We start from the raw sequence: 24474 nt of genomic DNA, 5'->3' as shown, positions 1-24474 counted from the left end.
TAAGGCCTGACAGGATCTTAGATGTTAGGGGGAGACAATTAAGATATGTAATATCTCTGCTTAATAAAAGTTATTTGGTTACTTTGAAAGTTAGTTAGTCAATTAATAAGTTAGTAAGATTACTAACTAAGGTAAAAACTAACTAATATTGAATAATTTTTATTTAATTTAAAATATTTTATTTAGAAAAATCGAGAGTCATAAATTCGATATTTTTCTCGGATTGAAAAGGACTGTGGCCACCTTTCATGTAAATTACAACGTGAACGAGACTTATGAGTTATATTAATCACTAGGTTAATGTGTATAATTTGGATGGTCCAAAAATATTAGATTTTGGGCAAAACTAGTATATTTTAAAAATTTTAGATATTATCCTTAACAAAAAGTTATGGAGATTTTTAGAACTGGATGCCATTTAAAAGAAGAGACAAGTGATATTTTAGTTAGTTTGGAGAATTTTTTTTTAAAAAAAGAGAGGATTTGCGAAATTGCGTGCGCCGCGACCGCAGTACACAGGCAGTGGACATCGCTTTGAACAGAGAAAAGAAGAAGAAGTGAACTAAGAGCTTTCTAAACAAGTGTCTTGGGGTTTTATCCCCCTTTCGGGGCCAATGGAACCATCAGATTTATGATCTGAGCATCACATCACTGATCTTTCCAAGATCCCCCTCCACAAAGAGCTCCACTTCTCAACCACAAGCCCTCTTCTCTAATTCACTATAAATATGAGGCATGGGAGAGGCATAAGAAAGCATAAGGAGACCCTGAGAGGCTGCGAGAGAGAGGTAGAGAGAAGGATACTCCTCCAAGAGATTGTGAGGAAGAGCTTGAAAGAGAGCTTGAGAGAGAGAGAGAGAGAGAGCGAGAGAAGAGTCACCTCGAGAGGCTGCAAGGAAGAGAATTAGCTCAATTCCCTCTATCTCGATCCTCGACTTAACCATCTTCTCTTACGCTCTCCCATCTTGAATCTATTCCACCTTCGTAATCTCTTGAGTCTACCTGCGGACGATTGCCTCCAAGTGAAGAATGTCGCGTGCGAATGACAATCCTACAACCAGCAACAAGGCTTCGGGCAAAGGCATCACTGTCAATCCAACTGCGGTTCCGGTCGTAAGTAATGTATTTTCAAATTGATAGATGCTTGCTTTGATTCTTGTATGAGATACGTTAGACCCCATACTACGATGCACGAGTATAGGTCATGGAAAAGGGTAAATTTCATCTCACCTACTCCAAAGATGGAGTTTGTGAAGTGCATATATCAAGGGAAGATAATTGCACCTAGTTACATATGACTTATTTGCTAGAAGAGCAATTACAAGGAAGAATTAGTCAAGCGTTATGAATGGCATAGTCGCCAAAAGAACGACATTAAAAGATTGTGCATACAAGTGCTAGATTAAAGTATAGTCAAGGGTTACAAATAGCATAATTACTAAAAGAATATGACATTGAGAATCATGAATAGAAAGTACTAGTTTAAAGTTTAGATACTTCAAAAGTACTTAGCCTAAGAGCCCTAATATTAAGAAAAACTAGATTCTAGCTCAATGCACGGCCTATTGGAGTCTAATTACTTGAGATCATCTCACACTTATCTTATTAAGTATTCACACGTTATGCCTATAACATGTTTGATATATGAGGATAATTTCCTAGTTGCCTCATGACTTGACTAAGAGCTAGTACAAGAAATTGATCATAAGGGTTAAACTAGGATGTCTTGAGATCCGTCGAATAATGATGACTTTTGCCAATCCAAATCCAGGGTTGGGTTATCAATCAAGGTAAGTGACCTATAGAACTTACATCATCAATAGTGTTTGAACCCTTAACATATACCCTAGCCGAAGGAAGGAAGTGTTAAGAACGTGTTTGCATAGTATTGCTCTTAGATCCCAAGGGGGAGAGCAAATATACAATGGAAATCTTATATCGTCTATTCTTGCATTGGTTGGAAAGAATGCAATTAGATTCGTTGATTGATCAAACAATATCCTAAATGCTTTTACATTCAGTTGGTTGTTAGTTGTTGTTTGGATGATTATTCCAAGTGCTTGTGATTTATGGTAAATGCATGGCAAGGGTCTGTGATGACAAGTCACCATGGGAATAAAGGAATGTTTTCTTGGAAAATGATATTAGGGTTGAATGCCTTGTTTGTGCTTGATTCTTAAAGGATTTAATTAAAGAAGGATATATTGCACGGGTGGATCATCTCCATGATCGCACCGCGTATTAACCCGAGAGGGCACTGCTCGATTCATGGACCAAAGGTCAAGTGGTGAAAAGGCCAACCATGGGAATGATGTTTCACTCCTACACAGCTTGCGGGTCAGTTGGAACTCTGGACACCCCTTGCTAGGTCAAGAATGGAGTTGAAGACCTCTGTAGCCCCCAACATCTGGGCATGTTGGGAGATCCTATTCTAGATAAAGGATTGAGTTTGTGGTGCCATGTGAATTGGACCAGTTACTTCTGCAAGGCAGAAGGGATACTTCTGTTGGATAGAAGCGATACATTATTTCTCCTATATGGGGGGGAGACAAACATTAACTTGAAGATAAGTTAAGAAACTTGTTTGATGTTGTTTGTCAATAGATTGATTTGCTCTGTTTTCGTGTCTGTGCTATAAGTTATGCGAACGAACGCTGTTCCCTAAAAGGCTTAATTAATGAAGCTGACTTTAAGTGTCACACATAAATGTGGTAGGACCTAATTAGAAAACTAAAGCTTTTAAGGAAAGCAGGTGGGCGGAACCCCCAATGGGTTCATCCTACGGCAGGGTGGTCCCAGAGAACAAGGAGGCTTCTCACAAGGTTTGTCGTCTTCGACCTTAGAAATTGTTAGGATAGAACCTCGATTCATGCCGTTTTAGGGGACCGGAATGGGACTATGCCCTATGGGCAGAGACGTTGAGCAATGCATCCCTCTCGTTTCCTATTCTCTTTGAACCAAGTGCTTCATGGGTCTTCTTCGGATTGGATATCTCTACGTAAAGTAAGATGTCCAAAACCCGACACTAGAATGCTAACAAGAGACCTTGACAACTAGGAACACAAATTTCAGGTCAATCCTAGTGGGTTCGGTCATGAACGTTCCGTTGTGAGGCGGATTCGGGAAACCCTAGGTGACAAAACGTGGAACATTCCCGGGGAGTGCCGAGCAATGACGCTTAGATTCGTTTCTCGATAGACCGCTAAAAGATGCCTAGGAAGTCGATGGGCGGGCACCTCACAGTTGGTATCAGAGCGAAACTTTTTAATGATACGAGATTGATTAATGTATGGTTTGTAGACATATCTTAAACAAATAATCTAAGCAGTATGGCTTGACTGTTAGGCAGCTTCTGCACCCAGAATGTTGACATGCAAGAGAAGAAATTCCTTCTTAAGCAAATTAAGGCACTCGAGTTTGATGGAGAAGGGATAGACATTGCAGCAGAGGCAGAGATATGGATTGAGTCGTTGGATGACTATTTCTTTGCTTAGGGAACTGCCTCTACCAATCAAGCAATGATAGCCAAACTTAAGTTAGTTGGCCAGGCTCGATTATGGTGGAATCAATGGTGTAAAGATGAAGGTGTTTCTAAAGCCACTGTTACTTGGGTTCAACTGAAAGATGCTGTACGTGGACGATACCTTCCGCCAACCTACCAGACTTTGAAGATGAATGAATTCTTCAAGCTAAAGCAACTAGAATTAACTTCGGAATCTTACTACTCAAAGTTTGTACCCCTACTAAAATAGCACCATCTATGGATATTGCGCAGTAAGTATCCAGGTTTTGCCATGGCCTAAACACTCCTCTGAACCACCATCTTGAAGCAATGCGTCCAACGGACTTGCAAGACGCATTACTCCGAGCAACTCCAATCCTCCAATAATTTAAATCGGGAAATTGTAGTGAAGATGACTCCCGAGATCTGGGTAAGAGATGCCATACATGTGGAGCGATAGGGCACATCCGTAGGAGATGTCCCTACCGTCAATGTTTCCATTGCAATAAACTAGGACATGTCCAAGTAGACCGCCCTGACTTAAGTCCAAAAGATATGGAGCCTTCAAGAAAACGAAGCTACACAAGTGCAGTCTTCGGATATATAGAGGAATCAGATGAAGATGAAGACTTAGAACCTACTACACCACTTTAGGATTATTAGAAACCCTAGAAATTTTATCGACATCAAATACAACTTGTATTGGAATAAACATTACTCTTGTGACTACAGTTAACTTGAGTATTATAAGTTGCATCTATTTTGAGCCTAGAACTTGCAAATGATTAGAGATACTCTAGCAAGGAATGATAGTTATAACGTGCAATGAATTTCTCTTAAGTCATTTCTTCTCAACTAATATAGATTTGGTCTTACCAAAATGTCGAAGCTTGGAAGTATTCTTTAGTATTACAAGCAAAGCCAATTGTCCATGGAGCTCAGTCCCAAACTAACGACAGAGAACAATCTGGAAATGTAGTTTCCAAGATAAAGGACCACTCCAATCTGCTAAAAGAATCCTAGGACACTTTGGTCTAAAGAAGAAAATCCTGCCAAGGACAACCAAGAACCTTGTGACCGCAAGTGATAAATCTCCGCGATGTTTCTATTGCAGGGAGTTAGGTCATTTCAAAAGGGAATGTCCAAAGCACCCTAAACACCAATGCTCCGAGTGCCACAACATTGGACATAGCTATATCAATTGTCCCAACGGAACTCGAAGAGAACTTGAGCTTACAAGAAATAAAGTTGTACAAGTTCCAGTGATCTAGAATATACCAAGTGCTTAGGGAAAAAAAAAACCTAGAAAATATCCATGAGATGTAACTACAATAAATTTTCTCTTGTCATCAAGACTCGGATATATCAAATACAATAGGTTGTTTTTATTTTATTTTTTCAAAAGACCATATGTCTGTGAGAGATAAGAGTAGCGCAGCAAAAGCATGGTGGGCCCATAACCCACAGGTTCCAAAATGATACCCCCCATTTCTCTCGAGATGAGGACATCTCGATTTCTCTAAGGGGAGGAGGATGTAATATCTCTGCTTAATAAAAGTTAGTTGGTTAGTTTGAAAGTTAGTTAGTCAATTAATAAGTTAGTAAGATTACTAACTAAGGTAAAAACTAAGTAACATTAATTATTAATAATTTTCATTTAATTTAAAATATTTTATTTAGAAAAATCGAGAGTCATAAATTCGATATTTTTCTCGGATTGAAAAGGACTGTGGCCACCTTTCACGTAAATTACAATGTGAACAGGACTTATGAGTTATATTAATCACTAGGTTAATGTGTATACTTTGGATGGTCCAAAAATATTAGATTTTCGGCAAAACTAGTATATTTTAGATATTTTAGATATTATCCTTAAAAAGAAGTTATGGAGATTTTTAGAACTGGATGTCATTTAAAAGAAAAGACAAGTGATATTTTAGTTAGTTTGGAGATTTTATTTAAAAAATTAATAAAGAGAGGATTTGCGAAATTGCGCGCGCCGCGATTGCAATACACAGGCAGTGGACAGTGCTTTGAACAGAGAAAAGAAGAAGAAGTGAACTAAGAGCTTTCTAATCAAGTGTCTTGAGGTTTTACCCCCCTTTCGAAGCCAATGGAACCATCAAATTTATGATCTAAGCATCAGATCACTGATCTTTCTAAGATCCCCCTCCACAAAGAGCTCCACTTCTCAACCACAAGCCCTCTTCTCTAATTCACTATAAATATGAGGCATGGGAGAGGCATAAGAAAGCATAAGGAGACCCCGAGAGGCTGCAAGAGAGAGGTAGAGAGAAGGATACTCCTCCAAGATATTGTGAGGAAGATCTTGAAAGAGAGCGAGAGAGAGAGAGAGAGAGAGAGAGAGAGAAGAGTCACCTCGAGAGGCTGCAAGGAAGAGAATTAGCTCAATTCCCTCTATCTCGATCCTCGACTTAACCATCTTCTCTTATGCTCTCCCATCTTGAATCTATTCCACCTTCGTAATCTCTTGAGTCTACCTGCGGACGATAGCCTCCAAGTGAAGAATGTCGCGTGCGAATGACAATCCTACAACCAGCAACAAGGCTTCGGGCAAAGGCATCACTGTCAATCCAACTGCGGTTCCGGTCGTAAGTAATGTATTTTCAAATTGATAGATGCTTGCTTTGATTCTTGTATGAGATACGTTAGGCCCCATACTACGATGCACGAGTATAGTCATGGGAAAGGATAAATTTCATCTCACCTACTCCAAAGATGGAGTTTGTGAAGTGCATATATCAAGGGAAGATAATTGCACCTAGTTACATATCACTTATTGCTAGTAGAGCAATTACAAGGAAGAATTAGTCAAGCGTTATGAATGGCATAGTCGCCAAAAGAATGACATTAGAAGATTCTGCATACAAGTGCTAGATTAAAGTATAGTCAAGGGTTACAAATAGCATAATTACTAAAAGAATATGACATTGAGAATCATGAATAGAAAGTACTAGTTTAAAGTTTAGATACTTCAAAAGTACTTAGCCTAAGAGCCCTAATATTAAGAAAAACTAGATTCTAGCTCAATGCACGGCCTATTGGAGTCTAATTACTTGAGATCATCTCACACTTATCTTATTAAGTATTCACACGTTATGCCTATAACATGTTTGATATATGAGGATAATTTCCTAGTTGCCTCATGACTTGACTAAGAGCTAGTACAAGAAATTGATCATAAGGGTTAAACTAGGATGTCTTGAGATCCGTCGAATAATGATGACTTTTGCCAATCCAAATCCAGGGTTGGGTTATCAATCAAGGTAAGTGACCTATAGAACTTACATCATCAATAGTGTTTGAACCCTTAACATATGCCCTAGCCGAAGGAAGGAAGTGTTAAGAACGTGTTTGCATAGTATTGCTCTTAGATCCCAAGGGGGAGAGCAAATATACGATGGAAATCTTATATCGTCTATTCTTGCATTGGTTGGAAAGAATGCAATTGGTTTCCTTGATGGATCAAACAACATCCTAAATGCTTTTACATTCAACTGGTTGTTAGTTTTTGTTTGGATGATTATTCCAAGTCATTATGATTTATGGTACATGCATGGCAAGGGTCTGTGATGAGAAGTCACCATGGGAATAAAGGAATGTTTTCTTGGAAAATGATATTAGGGCTGAATGCCTTGTTTGTGCTTGATTCTTAAAGGATTTAATTAAGGAAGGATATATTGCATGTATGGATCACCTCCATGATCGTACCACGTATTAACCTGAGAGGGCACTGCTCGATTCATGGGCCGAAGGTCGAGTGGTGAAAAGGCCAACCACGGGAATGATGTTTTCGCTCCTAGAGAGCTTGCAGGTCAGTTGGATCTCTGGACACCCCTTGCTAGGTCAAGAATGGAGTTGAAGACCTCCGTGGCCCCCAACATCTGGGCATGTTGGGAGATCCTATTCTAGATAAAGGATTGAGTTTGTGGTGCCATGTGAATTGGACCAGTTACTTCTACAGGGCAGAAGGGATAATTCTGTGGGACAGAAGCGATACATAATTTCTCCTGTATGGCCGGGAGACAAACATTAACTTGAAGATAAGTTAAGGAACTTGTTTGATCTTATTTGTCAATAGATTGCTTTGCTCTGTTTTCGTGTCTATGCTATAAGTTATGCGAACGAACCCTGTTCCCTAAAAGGCTTAATTAATGAAGTTGACTTCAAGTGTTACACATAAATGTGGTAGGACCCAATTAGAAAACTAAAGCTATTAAGGGAAGCAGGTGAGCGGAATCCCCAATTGGTCCGTCCTACAGCAGGGTGGTCCCATAGAGCTGGGAGGCTTCTCACAAGGTTTACCGTCTTCGACCTTAAAATTTGTTAGGATAGGACCTCGATATATTAGGGGACCAGAATGGGACTATGCCCTATGGGCAGAGAGGTTGAGCAACGCATCCCTCTCGTTTCCTATTCTCTTTGAACCAAGTGCGGCATGGGTCTTCTTCGGATTGGATATCTCTATGTAAAGCAGGATGTCCAAAACCGGATGCTAGAATGCTAACAGCAGGAGACCTTGATAACTAGGAACCCGAATTTCAGGTCGATCCTAGTGGGTTCGGTTGTGAACGTTCCGTTGCGAGGCGGATTTGGGAAACCCTAGGCGACAAAACTTGGAACATTCCCTGGGAGTGCCGAGGAGCGACGCTTAGATTCGTTTCTCGATAGACCGCTAAAAGGTGCCTGGAAAGCTGATGGGCGGGCACCTCACAGTTGGTATCAGAGCGAAACTTTTTAATGATACAAGATTGATTAATGTATGGTTTGTAGACATATCTTAAACAAATAATCTAAGCAGTATGGCTTGATTGTTGGGCACCTTCTGTACTCAGAATGTTGACATGCAAGAGAAGAAATTCCTTCTCAAGAAAATTAAGGCACCCGAGTTTGATGGAGAAGGGATAGACATTGCAGCAGAGGCAAAGATATGGATTGAGTCGTTAGATGACTATTTCTTTGCTTCGGGAACTGCCTCTACCAATCAAGCAATGATAGCCAAACTTAAGTTAGTTGGCCAGGCTTGATTATGGTGGAAGCAATGGTGCAAAGATGAAGGTGTTTCTAAAGTCGATGTTACTTGGGTTCAACTGAAAGATGTTGTACGCGGACGATACCTTCCGCCAACCTACCAGACTTTGAAGATGAATGAATTCTTCAAGCTAAAGCAACTAGAATTAACTTTGGAATCTTACTACTCAAAGTTTGTACCCCTACTAAAATACGCACCACCTATGGATATTGCGCAGCAAGTATCCAAGTTTTGCCATGGCCTAAACACTCCTCTAAACCACCATCTTGAAGCAATGCGTCCAACGGATTTGCAAGACGCATTACTCCGAGCGAATCCAATCGTCCAATAATTTAAATCAGGAAATTGTAGTAAAGATGACTCCCGAGATCTAGGTAAGAGATGCCATACATGTGGAGCGATAGGGCACATCCGTAGGAGATGTCCCTACCATCAATGTTTCCATTGCAATAAACTAGGACATGTCCAAGCAAACTGCCCTGACTTAAGTCCAAAAGATACGGATCCTCCAAGAAAATGAAGCTACATAAGTGCAGTCTTCGGATATATAGAGGAATAAGATGAAGACGAAGACTTAGAACCTACTGCACCACTTTAGGATTATTAGAAACCCTAGAAATTTTATCGACATCAAACACAACTTGTATTGGAATAAACCTTACTCTTGTGACTACAGTTAACTTGAGTATTATAAGTTGCATCTATTTTGAGCCTAGAACTTGCAAATGATTAGAGATACTCTAGCAAGGTATGATAGTTATAACGTGCAATGAATTTCTCTTAAGTCATTTCTTCTCAACTAATATAGATTTGGTCTTACCAAAATGTCGAAGCTTGGAAGTATTCTTTAGTATTACAAGCAAAGCCAATTGTCCATGGAGCTCAGTCCCGAACTAACGACAGAGAACAATCTGGAAATGTAGTTTCCAAGATAAAGGACCACTCCAATCTGCTAAAAGAATCCTAGGACACTTTGGTCTAAAGAAGAAAATCCTGCCAAGGACAACCAAGAACCTTGTGACCGCAAGTGATAAATCTCCGCGATGTTTCTATTGCAGGGAGTTAGGTCATTTCAAAAGGGAATGTCCAAAGCACCCTAAACACCAATGCTCCGAGTGCCACAACATTGGACATAGCTATATCAATTGTCCCAACGGAACTCGAAGAGAACTTGAGCTTACAAGAAATAAAGTTGTACAAGCTCCAGTGATCTAGAATATACCAAGTGCTTAGGGCAAAAAAACCTAAAAGATATCCATGACATGTAACTACACTAAATTTTCCCTTGTCATCAAGACTCGGATATATCAAATACAATAGGTTGCTTTTATTTTATTTTTTCAAAAGACTGTATGTTTGTGAGAGATAAGAGTAGCGCAGCGAAAGCATGGTGGGCCCATAACCCACAGGTTCCAAAATGATACCCCCCATTTCTCTCGAGATGAGGACATCTCGATTTCTCTAAGGGGAGGAGGATGTAATATCTCCGCTTAATAAAAGTTAGTTGGTTAGTTTGAAAGTTAGTTAGTCAATTAATAAGTTAGTAAGATTACTAACTAAGGTAAAAACTAACTAATATTAATTATTAATAATTTTTATTTAATTTAAAATATTTTATTTAGAAAAATCGAGAGTCATAAATTCGATATTTTTCTCGGATTGAAAAGGACCGTGGCCACCTTTCACGTAAATTACAACGTGAACGAGACTTATGAGTTATATTAATCACTAGGTTAATGTGTATACTTTGGATGGTCCAAAAATATTAGATTTTCGGCAAAACTAGTATATTTAAGATATTATCCTTAAAAAAAAGTTATGGAGATTTTTAGAACTGGATGTCACTTAAAAGAAAAGACAAGTGATATTTTAGTTAGTTTGGAGATTTTATAAAAAGAAAAAAATAAAGAGAGGATTTGCGAAATCGCGCGCGCCGCGATCGCAGTACACAGACAGTGGACAACGCTTTGAACATAGAAAAGAAGAAGAAGTGAACTAAGAGCTTTCTAATCAAGTGTCTTGGGGTTTTACCCCCCTTTTGGAGCCAATGGAACCATCAGATTTATTATCTAAGCATCAGATCACTGATCTTTCTAAGATCCCTCTCCACAAAGAGCTCCACTTCTCAACCACAAGCCCTCTTCTCTAATTCACTATAAATATGAGACATAGGAGAGGCATAAGAAAGCATAAGGAGACCCCGAGAGGCTGCAAGAGAGAGGTAGAGAGAAGGATACTCCTCCAAGAGATTGTGAGGAAGAGCTTGAAAGAGAGCTTGAGAGAGAGAGAGAGAGAGAGAGAGAGAGAGAAGAGTCACCTCGAGAGGCTGCAAGGAAGAGAATTAGCTCAATTCCCTCTATCTCGATCCTCGACTTAACCATCTTCTCTTACGCTCTCCCATCTTGAATCTATTCCACCTTCGTAATCTCTTGAGTCTACCTGTGGATGATGGCCTCCAAGTGAAGAATGTCGCGTGCGGATGACAATCCTACAACCAGCAACAAGGCTTCGGGCAAAGGTATCACTGTCAATCCAACTGCAGTTCCGGTCATAAGTAATGTATTTTCAAATTGATAGATGCTTGCTTTGATTCTTGTATGAGATACGTTAGGCCCCATACTACGATGCATGAGTATAGGTCATGGGAAAGGATAAATTTCATCTCACCTACTCCAAAGATGGAGTTTGTGAAGTGCATATATCAAGGGAAGATAATTGCACCTAGTTACATATGACTTATTTGCTAGTAGAGCAATTACAAGGAAGAATTAGTCAAGCGTTATGAATGGCATAGTCGCCAAAAGAATGACATTAAAAGATTGTGCATACAAGTGCTAGATTAAAGTATAGTCAAGGGTTACAAATAGCATAATTACTAAAAGAATATGACATTGAGAATCATGAATAGAAAGTACTAGTTTAAAGTTTAGATACTTCAAAAATACTTAGCCTAAGAGCCCAAATATTAAGAAAAACTAGATTCTAGCTCAATGCACGGCCTATTGGAGTCTAATTACTTGAGATCATCTCGCACTTATCTTATTAAGTATTCACACGTTATGCCTATAACATGTTTGATATATGAGGATAATTTCCTAGTTGCCTCATGACTTGACTAAGAGCTAGTACAAGAAATTGATCATAAGGGTTAAACTAGGATGTCTTGAGATCCGTCGAATAATGATGACTTTTGCCAATCCAAATCCAGGGTTGGGTTATCAATCAAGGTAAGTGACCTATAGAACTTACATAATGAATAATGTTTGAACCCTTAACATATGCCCTAGCTGAAGGAAGGAAGTGTTAAGAACATGTTTGCATAGTATTGCTCTTAGATCCCAAGGGGGAGAGCAAATATACGATGGAAATATTATATCGTTTATTCTTGCATTGGTTGGAAAGAATGCAATTGGTTTCCTTGATTGATCAAACAACATCCTAAATGCTTTTACATTCAACTGGTTGTTAGTTGTTGTTTGGATGATTATTCCAAGTGCTTGTGATTTATGATAAATGCATGGCAAGGGTCTGTGATGAGAAGTCGCCATGGGAATAAAGGAATGTTTTCTTGGAAAATGATATTAGGACGGAATGCCTTGTTTGTGCTTGATTCTTAAAGGATTTAATTAAGGAAGGATATATTGCACGGGTGGATCACCTCCATTATCGCACTGCGTATTAACCCGAGAGGGCACTACTTGATTCATGGGCCAAAGGTCGAGTGGTGAAAAGGCCAACCATGGGAATGATGTTTCGCTCCTAGACAGCTTGCGGGTCAGTTGGAGCTCTGGACACCCCTTGCTAGGTCAAGAATGGAGTTGAAGACCTCCGTGGCCCCCAACATCTTGGCATGTTGGGAGATCCTATTCTAGATAAAGGATTGAGTTTGTGGTGCCATGTGAATTGGACCAGCTACTTCTGCAGGGCAAAAGGGATACTTCTGTTGGACAGAAGCGATACATAATTTCTCCTGTATGGGCGGGAGACAAAGATTAACTTGAAGATAAGTTAAGGAACTTGTTTGATCTTGTTTGTCAATAGATTGCTTTGCTCTGTTTTTGTGTCTGTGCTATAAGTTATGCGAACAAACCCTGTTCCCTAAAAGGCTTAATTAATGAAGGGGATGCACCTCCCAAGAGGTATGGGAGGTATGAAAGGGCACCAGAGCCACTATAGTGTTTTTTCATAGCTCACTTCTGTCTTTGTTACTTTAGACTGCTCTTCAGTCTTCAACAGCTACTTCTTCCATTTTTTTTAGCTCTTTTGAACTTAGATTCATCCTTTCCAAAAGTTAGAAAACTTTTCCAAAGTCACACCCTCATTCCACAGAACACTTACAAAAGATCTACAGAACAAAACAGAACAGAAACAGAGCAGAGACAGAGGCTCTACAGAATGTCTACAGAGGGTTATAGAAGGTCATCAGGGAATAGCAGGTCCTCATAACTCGTACTAAAATCATTCCAAACTATCAAAAACTATTCAATAAGCTTTCAATAGACCTCCACTTTCATCAATCATCAACCCATGCTTCATACAAAAGAAAATCAGAACAAAACAAAAGCTAAACAGAAGGTATCAGAACCAATTAGAACCTCAATAGAACCTACCAAAACATCACAAAGCTTCATATTTCCATTAAGAATCATCATGAGCTTCCAAAACATAATCAATGTCATCCAAAATACTCTCAAACACTTCCAAAAACAACCAAACATCATTTAAAATCCATCAAAAATCAACCGTTCAAACCTCAAAAATAACAAAAATCAGTCAAAAATTCAGCATTTATCCACTATTAACATATCGCCACACTTAGAAAGGAAGCATCCTCATGACCTAAGAAAAAGAAGAATGTAAGTTCAGTAAAGAGCTCAATTCAATCTTCTTTAGTATCTTTAATAATCACCCAAGCACGACCCCAACTTATCACTTGTATCTAAGAAAGAATACTTCTAAAGGAAAACATCATTATACATTAACACATCTTATAAATAATAGAAAGTCGTGACAAATTCGTAAAGGATATAAGAGGTTCCTCAACTTTGCATCGTAGGCTTGCCATCCCCCATCACCATCAATGTCAATAGTCAAAAAGAGAGCTCTCGAACAAATTATTCAACCAGCACGAACTCATCACATAAAAATTAATACATCACAAACACAAAACAACCATCTGAATGGCACCTTCAAAAAAATATATCATTAAGAAGCATAGAAGATATATTTAGGGGTATCAATGAAGATGATCCCTCTTGAAAGCTTGATGATTACGAAAGCAATCCATGGATAAAGACTCATCTACAAAAGATTTTGAAGGATTCCGAAAGGATTGAAGGCAGCACATCTATTCTAGCAAAACAAGATATCTGCTAGGTAAACAAAGGGCATGAAAATATAGGACATCCAATTGTTAGGAATCAATGTTCACATTGACATTCATACAAAGCTTTGGAATGACCTCTTGATCGTTATGGGAATGCCTATGCATATATGCTAGGTACCAAGCAAAATGGGATGTCAATCTCACTGAAGGATCAAGAGATTGTGAATATTGTTGGGAAAAATGGAGATAATTTTGATACGCTTGACTAGCAATTGTCCAGTCCCCTGGAATTAATGGCCAATTAATATGTGGTCCAATGAGAGAAAGTTGAGCTCCATCCTCTTCTTCTTGGAATATGCTGATCATCCTTCATACCCACTAACCAACTGAGGGGGTTGAGAAATAGAAGTGGTAGGAGATGGAAGAAGAATAAGTAAAAGAGGATGAAGAGATAGATAGAAAAAATCATAAAATGAGGAATAAGCTAAAGAAGGATTAGCTAAAAATTTAGGCAAATCGGTTAGGAAATGTGTTAATTGATAAGAAGAAAAGTAGAAGGTATATAGATAGATGGGGAAGGACAAGATGGGGAAGGACAAGGTGGAGAAGGGGAAAAGACTCGATCTTCAATGAAAGAACAATAGGTAAATATTGGAATTTGAGGAAACCCCTGAAGTTGGAAAAGGATAGGTAAGATGGCTGCTGAGTTGGATTGATAAAGGGAAAAATAAGCATCATAGCGATGGGCCATTTGTTGATAATATAATAAGCTAGGAACAAAGGGACCTAAAACAGATCGTCAATGGTAGGTATCAAAGAAGGATGAATCAAATGGATGGTTCTTGGAAAGATAAGCTAAAAGATCCACCCTCAGTTGGTTAGTGTTCTGCACATGAGTAGAGGCTGTACTTTGTCGTTGCTTCAAGACTACAGAATCAATCATTGAATGCCATAAAGTATCAGGGCAAGTAGCCACTTTAGAAGAACAACACTGGAACATGTCATCTATCCTCAACTCCAAATGGTTGACATATAATAATGCAACTTGTAAGACAACATCCCCTACATATCAAGCTAGATCGACATCATCTGGAATTAACAGATCACCTCGTAGATACATATAAGATAGCAGCATGGCATCCATCATCACAAAATCTTCAAAGACCATATGGACAACTTTTGTTAGCAAATCAGAAGACCGCCAACCATCGTCTGGAAGAGGGAGATCCATCGTTGAGAGCTTAATATAGAAGGCCAACTTCTGCAACTAATAGTGGACAAAAAAGGAATGGTTGAGAGGGACATACTCCTGGAATTGCTCAAATGTAGACCATAATAAATCCATTCTGGACTACAATCTTTCCACTTTAGCTTGAAACAACGGACATAATATGGTTTGTCCCTGGAGAACTGCCAAGTCCTGCTGAGATATAGAAGGAATCATAGGGACATTGGGACTTGGAGGGATGGACCGTGACTATGCCAGTTGGTCCTTCAACTATTTAATCTAGGAAGCTTGGGATTCCATTGTATTGTGAGTGGTCTGCAAAGCTGACAGTTGCTTATCCAGAAGAGTCTTAAACTCTTGAGCTTCTTTCGACATTTTCTCTTTCTCTTCCAAAACTCTAGTGACCTTTGACTGAGCTTCTGCTAATTGAGTTTTCAAATAAGATATTTCTTCTCTCTGGATCTCAATCATTTGTGTCTACTGCTCCATCTGCTTAAACAGATCAGAAAGAGTGTCTTTAGTAGAGGCTAGCTTTGTGGTTGCCTTATGCATCTGGTCTTTGGATTGCATCAATTCTTCATAGAAAGAAGAATATAATTGTTGAACACAAGCTATCGCTAAAAGTTCAATAGAACTCAAGATGTCATTACAAAGGAAAGGAATGCACCCCCTATCACTAAGTTGTTCAGCGAAGGAACTGATATATCCAAAGAATCCTCTCGATGTGCCCTGAATAAGTTGTTGCATGTGAGGTAGGCAGGGAGGTCACTTCTAGAGGTAGCAGGAACTGACACTGAAGGAATGACTGGTGGAATTGTCTCTGCTACACGCTTCAAGCACTTCCGCTGAATGACCAACGAAGGAGGGGAGTCAGTATCCTCTATGTCAATGGGTTCTGGATCTTCTAAAGGGGGAGGGGGAGGGACTGGATCAGATGGAAGAGGAGATAAAATACCCTTCTTAAGACATGAATATATCAGGAAAGTATATAAATATGAACCATAGGTTACATTGGTAGCATTCCCTCTAGTTACCTTGACAAAATGCTGGTCCATCTTCGTAAGAAGGTAAGTACTCCAGTCAATGGCAACCCCTTTTAAAACCATCCTAGAGGCTATGAAGAGCTCCTTGGACAAATAGTGAGATGGTGTCTTGGCAAGCATGAACCTATCTTGAAGAAATTGGCAAACTAGCTTCCAGAGAGGATCAGTGATCATGGAGAAAGACACTCCTGAAGTGTTAATCACCTTCTTGACATCGAGGACCTCTTTAGTCTACTTCCGTAATAGCTTGAGGATCTCTTCATTTGAGAATAGCTATCTGGCTATGACAAAGGGTTCTTCTTTGTAGGGAAGAGACAAAGCCTTCCCTAACCCTCTAGGTGTCAGGACCATAGAAGTACCACAAGCCAAGCTCGATTTCTTATTGTATGACGCGAGAAACTCATCACAAAGGGCTGGATTGCCTATTCACAAATTACTTCCATCCAAGGGGAAGATGCACTAATTGCACCTTTTTTAATGCACTTTTTCGAATGCATTCATATGTTCCTAAGTGAACATCGTGTGCTTAATGCATATATGCATACATACATATGTGTATATATGCATGTTTTTGGTATGTATGAGCTTGCTTGCATATATATAGATTATTGGTATGTGAATAGGGGCTCTGGAGGAGTGAGGCCAATTCAAAAAAATCCAAAAAAATAGAAAGAGAGAGTATACAATTTTGAGCAAGATTTGGGTAGAAGACGCTAGATCAAATGGTCAAAACTGGAGGTTCAAAATTGCATTGTGAGGGGAGGACGTGGAGATTTAAAACAGAAGACGATTGGAGAAGTTTCTAGGATGTAGAGGACTAAGGATGATCGACATGAAGAAGATGATGCTGAGGAGGAGGACGAGGGAGAGGGAGAGGAAAAAGATACCTTGCCTAATTACAGTCCAAATGGAGAAAGGTAGAGGAGGAGAAGACTTGAGGTTTTTGTGACAATGTGGATACAAAGGTATGCTTTTTTGGAATTCTCTACTCACAGTCATGTTGCGAATGCATTCAAGGATGATGTGAGGGAAATGTTTCAGATTGTCAAAGTGGTCAAAATGCACTGAGAATGAATGGAGTGTCAAAATGAGGTTATGTTTTTTTTGGAATTCTCTACTCACAGTCATGCTGCAAATGCATTCAGACGATTAGTAGACATGATGCTCTATTTGGTACAGACTAGTCTCATGTGCAAAATTCTTTTGTCAGTTGTATGAAGCATTTGAGTGTGTTTTAACTCTTTCAAGAGATCTCATTCTCATAGATAGTTGCAAGAGAAAGTCAGTAATAGATTCATGTGTCAAGCATGAGGTGAAGGGAATCAGCAACGTCTAAATGGAAGAGGGATGGTATTGATCTTCTTCTTTTAAAGGTGAATTTAATAAAAATCTTGCAACAATGAAAACTCATTGGGACTGAAAATAAAAAGAAAGAGGGGAGATTCTATGGGATGTTGAGAGAGCTAGCAGGAGTGGAGAAGATCATGGATCCTTAGACCATAAAGGAATGAAGGGGAGAAGTATTTTTACAGGTCATTGTGTCTACAATAGGAATCCCTCCCATTCTATTTTTTATGTTATTGACCGTGGGAGTCTTCTATAGCATGTACTCCATATGTTAATACCAAAGTTACCCTCCAAAGAAGCTAGAGAAAAGCTACAGTTTATCATTAAAAGCAAGATTCAGAGATCACTGATTTGGAAGAAGAAAGGATAAAGAAGTAGTAAGCAAATCTCATGCTTACAGAATAGATTTGCTAAAAAAAAGGACAGCAATAGCACTGAAAGGAGGAGCAGTTGTATAAGAAGATCAAGAAAGATGTCACATATATAGAAGAGGGGTGGCATATTCTTCATAGAGATCTTTTTAGGGTAGGCATGTAGGCTATCTATTTTGTCCATCAGAGATCTGTTGGGGTAGGAACAAAGTGGACAACTAACTTGCCAAATTCCAAGGATGGTTGCATAAAACTCTAGAGGATTCAACTTTGAAGGAGTGAGACCTCAATTTCTTCTTAGAGAGGGGCTGCTGTGTTGAGAATAGCAAATGATGATTGTATGTATGCCCATAGAGGCTAGATGTGTGCCCCAAAGAGGCTAGCCCATAAGTGGCTTTATGACAAAGATGTATGCTCTAGAAGCTCTAGGAAGAGTTGTCCAAAATCCCATTAGCACAAAGAGTAAAAGTGGTACTATCCAAAAAGCTATATAAGCATATACTTGACACTCATTTCAAGGGAATAGAACAATCATTCTGTGTCACTCAAGATTGTGTTTATGAGTCCAACTTAATCTATCTTGGAACCTAATTCACTTGAGTTATAATTCTTTATCTCAATCATGTTTTATGTCTATAACCTCCATCCGCCATAGCTAGCATAGCTCTAGATCTATGTTTTCTAACATGGTATCGGAGCCATGGCTGAGTTAGGTAGCTAGTGGGCGTAGTCTTTCAACATCTCCTTCTCATTGCATACTCTAAATCCTTTCTATCTCATTCATTGTCCCTTTGTACGAGCTATTCAACACCCATTTCTATGTACAAGGTATTGTGTAGGAGGTGAGGAAGCTTAAGGAAGGAAGTGTTGCATTGCTAAGAAGATCTATTTGGAGTTCACATTGGAGGCATTGAGATCCATTGTCATTTCCTTATCCTCAACTTATCATTTGGGAGAAAAGAGAGAAAGGCTACAACCATTGAAGACAAGTTGTTGTTCAAAAACAAGCAAGGCAACAAAGGAAGAAGTAATTGGTAGAGACAAAGAAGAGAAAGGAGGTTTTGAAGGGTGCCCAAAGTTCCATAATCAAGAAATATGTCTACTTATGAGAGCAGAAAATAGGAGGAAGGAATATAACTCTAATTAGCACTACTTCTGTCTCTTTCCTTCTGCTTGGGTGGTCATTAGTCGTAACTGGTGGGTCATCCTAATTGGGCGTTTTATGAAGGGGGAGAGGAGACCCATCTCGATTATGGTGTGCTCTGTTTTGGTCAGTCTCTCACGAACAAAGCCTGACAAAAACACTACCTTGGGGCTCAGGGAAATCACATCTCTCCTTCCTTGAAGAAGGAAGAGAAGGAGGAGAGAGGCTAGAGGCTAGAGCTACCATCGTTGATGCCACAAATTAGATTGAGAGGAGGAGACAAAAAATGGTGCCAGAAGCTACCGTGTGGTTCACGATGCACCAGAAGTTTCTATGTAGTTCACGATAGATTATCCTTCCTTTTCTAAACTAAAACCCTATTTACTAAGGTTAAAACTCTCCCCTCCTTTCAACCCCAAATCAATATAAATCCCATTCACACCTCCTTCTTCAAATCAGCCTACTCATCTCATACTGCATCATCAAATTACCTTCACACTATATGTGTCTCAACTTGGCTTGAACTAAAAGAACAGATTGTTAATACACTTGACAATTAGTTATCAAAAATCCTAAGAGGTTACTTGTGATTAGAATTTCTATTCTTGTAAGGGATTAGACAATGCCCGAGTATACTCGTGTAAGACTTTCCCATATCCCAAAATCAAAATGATTTGCTTTTACCATGCCATGTCAATCCATGTACCCCAAATCCAACAGATATCCAAAGAGAAGTATGTTCATCTTGCATGCCAAAAACATTGCAGCATCCATGCTAAGCTAAAGGCCAATCCTATGTATGGCAAAGAAAGCTTGTCAAGAGAAAGCCATGTACCTATAAAGCACAAAGATCGTGTCAAGAAGGCTGGAGCAAAAAGCATGTACCACTCATCAACAAAAGGAATAAAGAACACAACAAAGGAAAAGAGCATGAAGACAAAGACAACCAAGAAGACCCAGAAGATCAAGAAGACCAAAGGATGTCAAAGAAGCAAGAATAAGATAAAGAAATTTCCGCTGCTAATAACAAAGAATTTCCCATAGTGGATCTCCCTTAGTGGATCTTGTTCCCCATAGTGGATGTAAAAACCCTATCAAGATGTAAAGTTTCAAGCCTTAACTTAACTAGCCTGCCAAAGAGCTAGTCTCTTGGTCCATGTTTGCATGCAGGGGGGGCAAAAGCCAGTAAGGGTAGGAACTAGCAAATGATTCTTGTATGTATGCCCATAGAGGCTAGATGTGTGCCCCAAAGAGGCTGGCCCATAAGTGGCTTTATGACAAAGATGTATGCTCTAGAAGCTCTAGGAAGAGTTGTCCAAAATCCCATAAGCACAGAGAGTAAAAGTGGTACTATCCAAAAAGCTATATAAGCATATACTTGGCACTCATTTCAAGGGAATAGAACAATCATTCTGTGTCACTCAAGATTGTGTTTATGAGTCCAACTTAATCTATCTTGGAACCTAATTCACTTGAGTTATAATTCTTTATCTCAATCATGTTCTTTGTCTATAACCTCCATCTGCCATTGCTAGCATAGCTCTAGATCTCTGTTTTTTGACATGCTGGAATCTATCTATCTCCTCAGAGGTACTAGCACATATGCTATGATCATGTGGGGAGTATTGAAACAATTTAAAGAAGAAGAGAAAGCTTGCAAAACTTTTCTGGAAGAATCCTATTGTTGTTTCAATGCTGAGGAGCTATCCATGAAGGCTTGACTCTTACTGCAACTAAAATATCAATTTCATGATGACTTTTTATGATGTTGCTATTGTGTGGGACACTAACTACTTTATTATATGGAAGTAGATGGCTGTTTAGGTGTCTAGAATGACTACCATGTGATGCCACAGAATTTATGGAAGTAGCTACTCAAATATCTTCTATGCAGAGGATCAACTTAACATTATGGGCATTCTATAAACAACATTGACCAGCAAGAAGACTACAAAAATCATCCATTGTCCTCCATTAACTTCAATGTGGTGGCATACCAGCTTCTTCCCAAGGAGGTCTGTCATCAATCTATTATGAGGTGCAATCCAGAGTGAGCTATGGGGCTTATATTATGAAGTTTCTTTTAGTTTATTTTTATGGTAGTTCTAAATATCTCAAAAGTTCTTAAATTATGTTTGGTATAATGATGTGAAATATAATGATGTTTGATATAATAATGAGCATGGAGTAGCCCTATAGACTGCACATTGGAAGGTCTAAAAACACAGGTACAACATCAAGCTTGTAATTTACCAATGATGTAGCTCTATTTATTTTCTAATAGATGCTTTAAGTTAGCATTTAGTAATTGTATAGAGCATGCTTTGGGATGATTGAGAATGCCGATATAGCCTCTTAGGCCTCCAATGTGGGTTCAATGGTAAGTGATGATTGGAAACAATATCCATGAACAGGGAGTAGCAACAGAACACGGGTGCTTTAGCATGAAGAGCGAGTTATCCACCTGGAGTAGCCAAATTAGGTCCGAGCACAAGTCGGAACTCAACTAGTAGGAAGAACTTTTAAGCAATAGTATCCTAGCAACAAGGAAGTAAAATACAAGTGGATTTCATATGACTAGTGCATGCTTGAACTGAAGCTCAAAAATTTGAGGTAATTTTAGCTATAGGAATCAAGAAGAGGGCTACATGGAGGACGAGCAAGTCCTTATGTCTAAAGGATCAATGTATGACATGGTAAGGTGTGGTCTATTGTACCAGACTTCTAGATATTCTTGTCTAGTGGTGGTTGTAAAATTGTTATCTGGTTGACCAAATGCATGAGCATTATCCATGTCTGGTATTTGTGGTAACTTGTTGAATGTCTTTAGGTAGTGGATTGGCTTTCTATTTGAGAGTATGCACAAATGCAATGTGTGAATGGGGATCCATGGCATGACATCCAATGTCATAGTAAGAAAGTATTAATGACAAGCTTGCACTTATTATGAAGAGTGGCAAGTACACTCTAGGATATAAAACTACATTGAAGTCATTGCATGGTGGCAAGGGTACATATCTATTAAGTTGCACTTCGGGGTTTGATTGGTACTTTGCTTTGCTGCATGGTAAACATTTCTAATATGCAGATAAATTGATTATAATTGCAAACAACTACCCACCTTTGAGAAAGTCAGAAATTGAGTATTATGCGATGCTTTCAAAGACTGGCGTACATCATTATACTAGAAGTGAGTTTAAACCTACCGTTTCATATTTTAACAAAATTTTTAGAGTAGCTTCTTTGAATCTCATTGGCTCACTTTGTATGTGTTATATGCAGACAATGTAGATCTTGGCACTGCTTGTGGAAGGTATTACAGAGTGTGCTATCTTAGCATCACTGATCTATGTAAGTCATACTCTTTTACATAATCATTGATGGAAACTTATACAGCTTACCATTTCATACATATGTGTAAATCTGACCTGATCAAGCTCTTGATAGTTACTTGGTTGTTGATTCTCTCATGTGATTTTGATATTATCAAGACAATGCCAGCAAAATACGGGGGTATACTTCTTGAACAAGCTTGCGAAAGCGAACCCTGTAGAAAATTTCAAGCATTAGCCAAGCCTTCATTTATGAATTTTAGGATTTGAAAATTTTCTAGAATATGATTAAGTCGAATTTTAAAATCGAGCATTCTTGTTTTTGAATGTGGAGCTTATTTTGTTGGACGTTTAGCAGAATATCTACTTTTACTTATGTTAGTCCCTTTGTGTGTATATCCATGGCTAATATATTTTATGGCATGGCATGACTTAAGGGATCAAAAATTAGACTAATGGAGTGTTGCTCAAGTCTAGCATATAAAGTCAAACTCAAAAGAGGCTACACCTTCAAGCAAGTATGGGAAGTTTTACAATGGAAAATGCTATATAGTCTTGTGCTTTGATCCAAGAGAACAAATAGAGGAACATATTGTATTTTCTTAGTTGGGAAACCAAATCACTATGGTAATCAAACATGTTTTGTCTGGTGCAGTGTTGTGTATATGTGATTATCTTCTTTTTTCACAATTGCAAACCTATGTATTGGCATGAGACCCTTTCTTCAACAACACAATATGCCAATGGAATCGCAAGTCCCATGCTTGAATTTGTAGTTAGATAATGCCTTTTTTAGAATATAGTGCTTCTAGATTGTCTTGTCACTGTAATTGTGTAATTTTCACTATAATTATGGTGGAAATTTGAAAGTTTCAATTAAAAAAACAAGCTTGAACAAATTAAAATTTGCCATGCTACCAACCAACCATCATAGCTATATTTTTTCTATCTAGATAGCAACACAATTGGGTGGCATCATTCTTGAGATGGACTACTCTTGTGTTTAGGATTTGTCTTGGGTACAACACATTCTCAAAGATGCTTCAAAATCTCAATTTTCCCAATCCTTGAGATGAGAAGACCAAGGGCTCATATCATTCTTATTTCTCTATACACACTTCTCTCATCAAGCATTTGTCATATATTGTTATTGTGTGTGTGTATATTACATGCACATGATATGCTGTGTAGGAATAGTGGAGAAAATAATTTAAGATGAATTAGATGTAAAAGATGTAATGATAGCATATTGTTATCACAATAGGACAGCACCAAGATAAATATTACAATTAAGAGAGCCCTAAGATAGTACTAGGATGGTCAAGATGTGTATTCTGACATTTCTATTTCAATTTTTATGATTAAAGACCACAAGGTTCACTCTACAATAGAGTTGAGCAACTAGCTTACTAGCATGTGTGCATTGTACATCTAGTGTCTCTACTTGGAAATTTTTTCAAAACCCTAGCTTTATTCATAAAATTCTAATTTTTACCATTGGATATTATATATCATGAAGATATTTTGCAAAGCTTCATCATCACTAAAAAGCTAAACTCTTTTATGAACCCTTAAGAGCTAGTTGTGATCAATTCTGTGATAAAAATAGTGTTTTGTATTTATTACATAAGGATTTGCTAAATTCTTTTGCTTAAAAAATAAATTTACAGTAAGGGATTGATAAATTATGGTAAGAAGTTATAGAAGGGTCAAAAAAAAATCACAAAAAGGTTACATAGGTATATATAAAACATGCCATGAACACACGTTATATATAGGATTTATACATACTGACCCCCCCCCCCCCCCCCAAGAGGGATTCACATACACTTCGTCCTCCAATGGCTCCTCTACAAAGTGTATCGACACATCACTCAATGGATGGGTCATTATGGGTCCAAGTGGACTTCAGATTCTCATGGGGTTGTTGTCAATCCTAGGGGAAGGTGGCTTCGAGTCATTGGGCACTGGTAGAGCTAATGGAGCTCCTCTTCCAAAGTTGGGATGCCTGTTCCTTGAATAGTAGGGCTGAGTATAGGGTTGTGGGTATGAGAGCCTTCTTGGCAACCAGCAGTGCATCGCATCATGTCCAAATCTGTCACAGTAGCACAAGGCCATGATCTAGGGT

At 38.7% G+C, this 24474-nt stretch overlaps 1 protein-coding gene across 1 annotated transcript; it reads left to right on the top strand.

Moving 5' to 3' along the window:
* The first annotated feature begins 17488 nt into the window (after positions 1-17488).
* Positions 17489-22616, top strand: LOC148033676 (large ribosomal subunit protein eL30-like). Its single transcript, XM_087680950.1, has 6 exons — positions 17489-17502; positions 17783-17814; positions 21932-22024; positions 22103-22204; positions 22297-22362; positions 22483-22616. Exons 1-6 carry the CDS (start codon positions 17489-17491, stop codon positions 22614-22616), a joined length of 441 nt encoding a protein of 146 aa, XP_087537076.1.
* The last annotated feature ends 1858 nt before the right edge of the window (positions 22617-24474 follow it).

This window comes from Lygodium microphyllum, chromosome 7, assembly GCF_053477565.2.
Source record: "Lygodium microphyllum isolate KBCC chromosome 7, Lygodium_microphyllum_v1.1.10, whole genome shotgun sequence".
Lineage (NCBI taxonomy): Eukaryota > Viridiplantae > Streptophyta > Polypodiopsida > Schizaeales > Lygodiaceae > Lygodium > Lygodium microphyllum.
The sequence above is the reverse complement of the archived record's forward strand: the minus strand, read 5'-3'. Positions and strand labels throughout refer to the sequence as shown.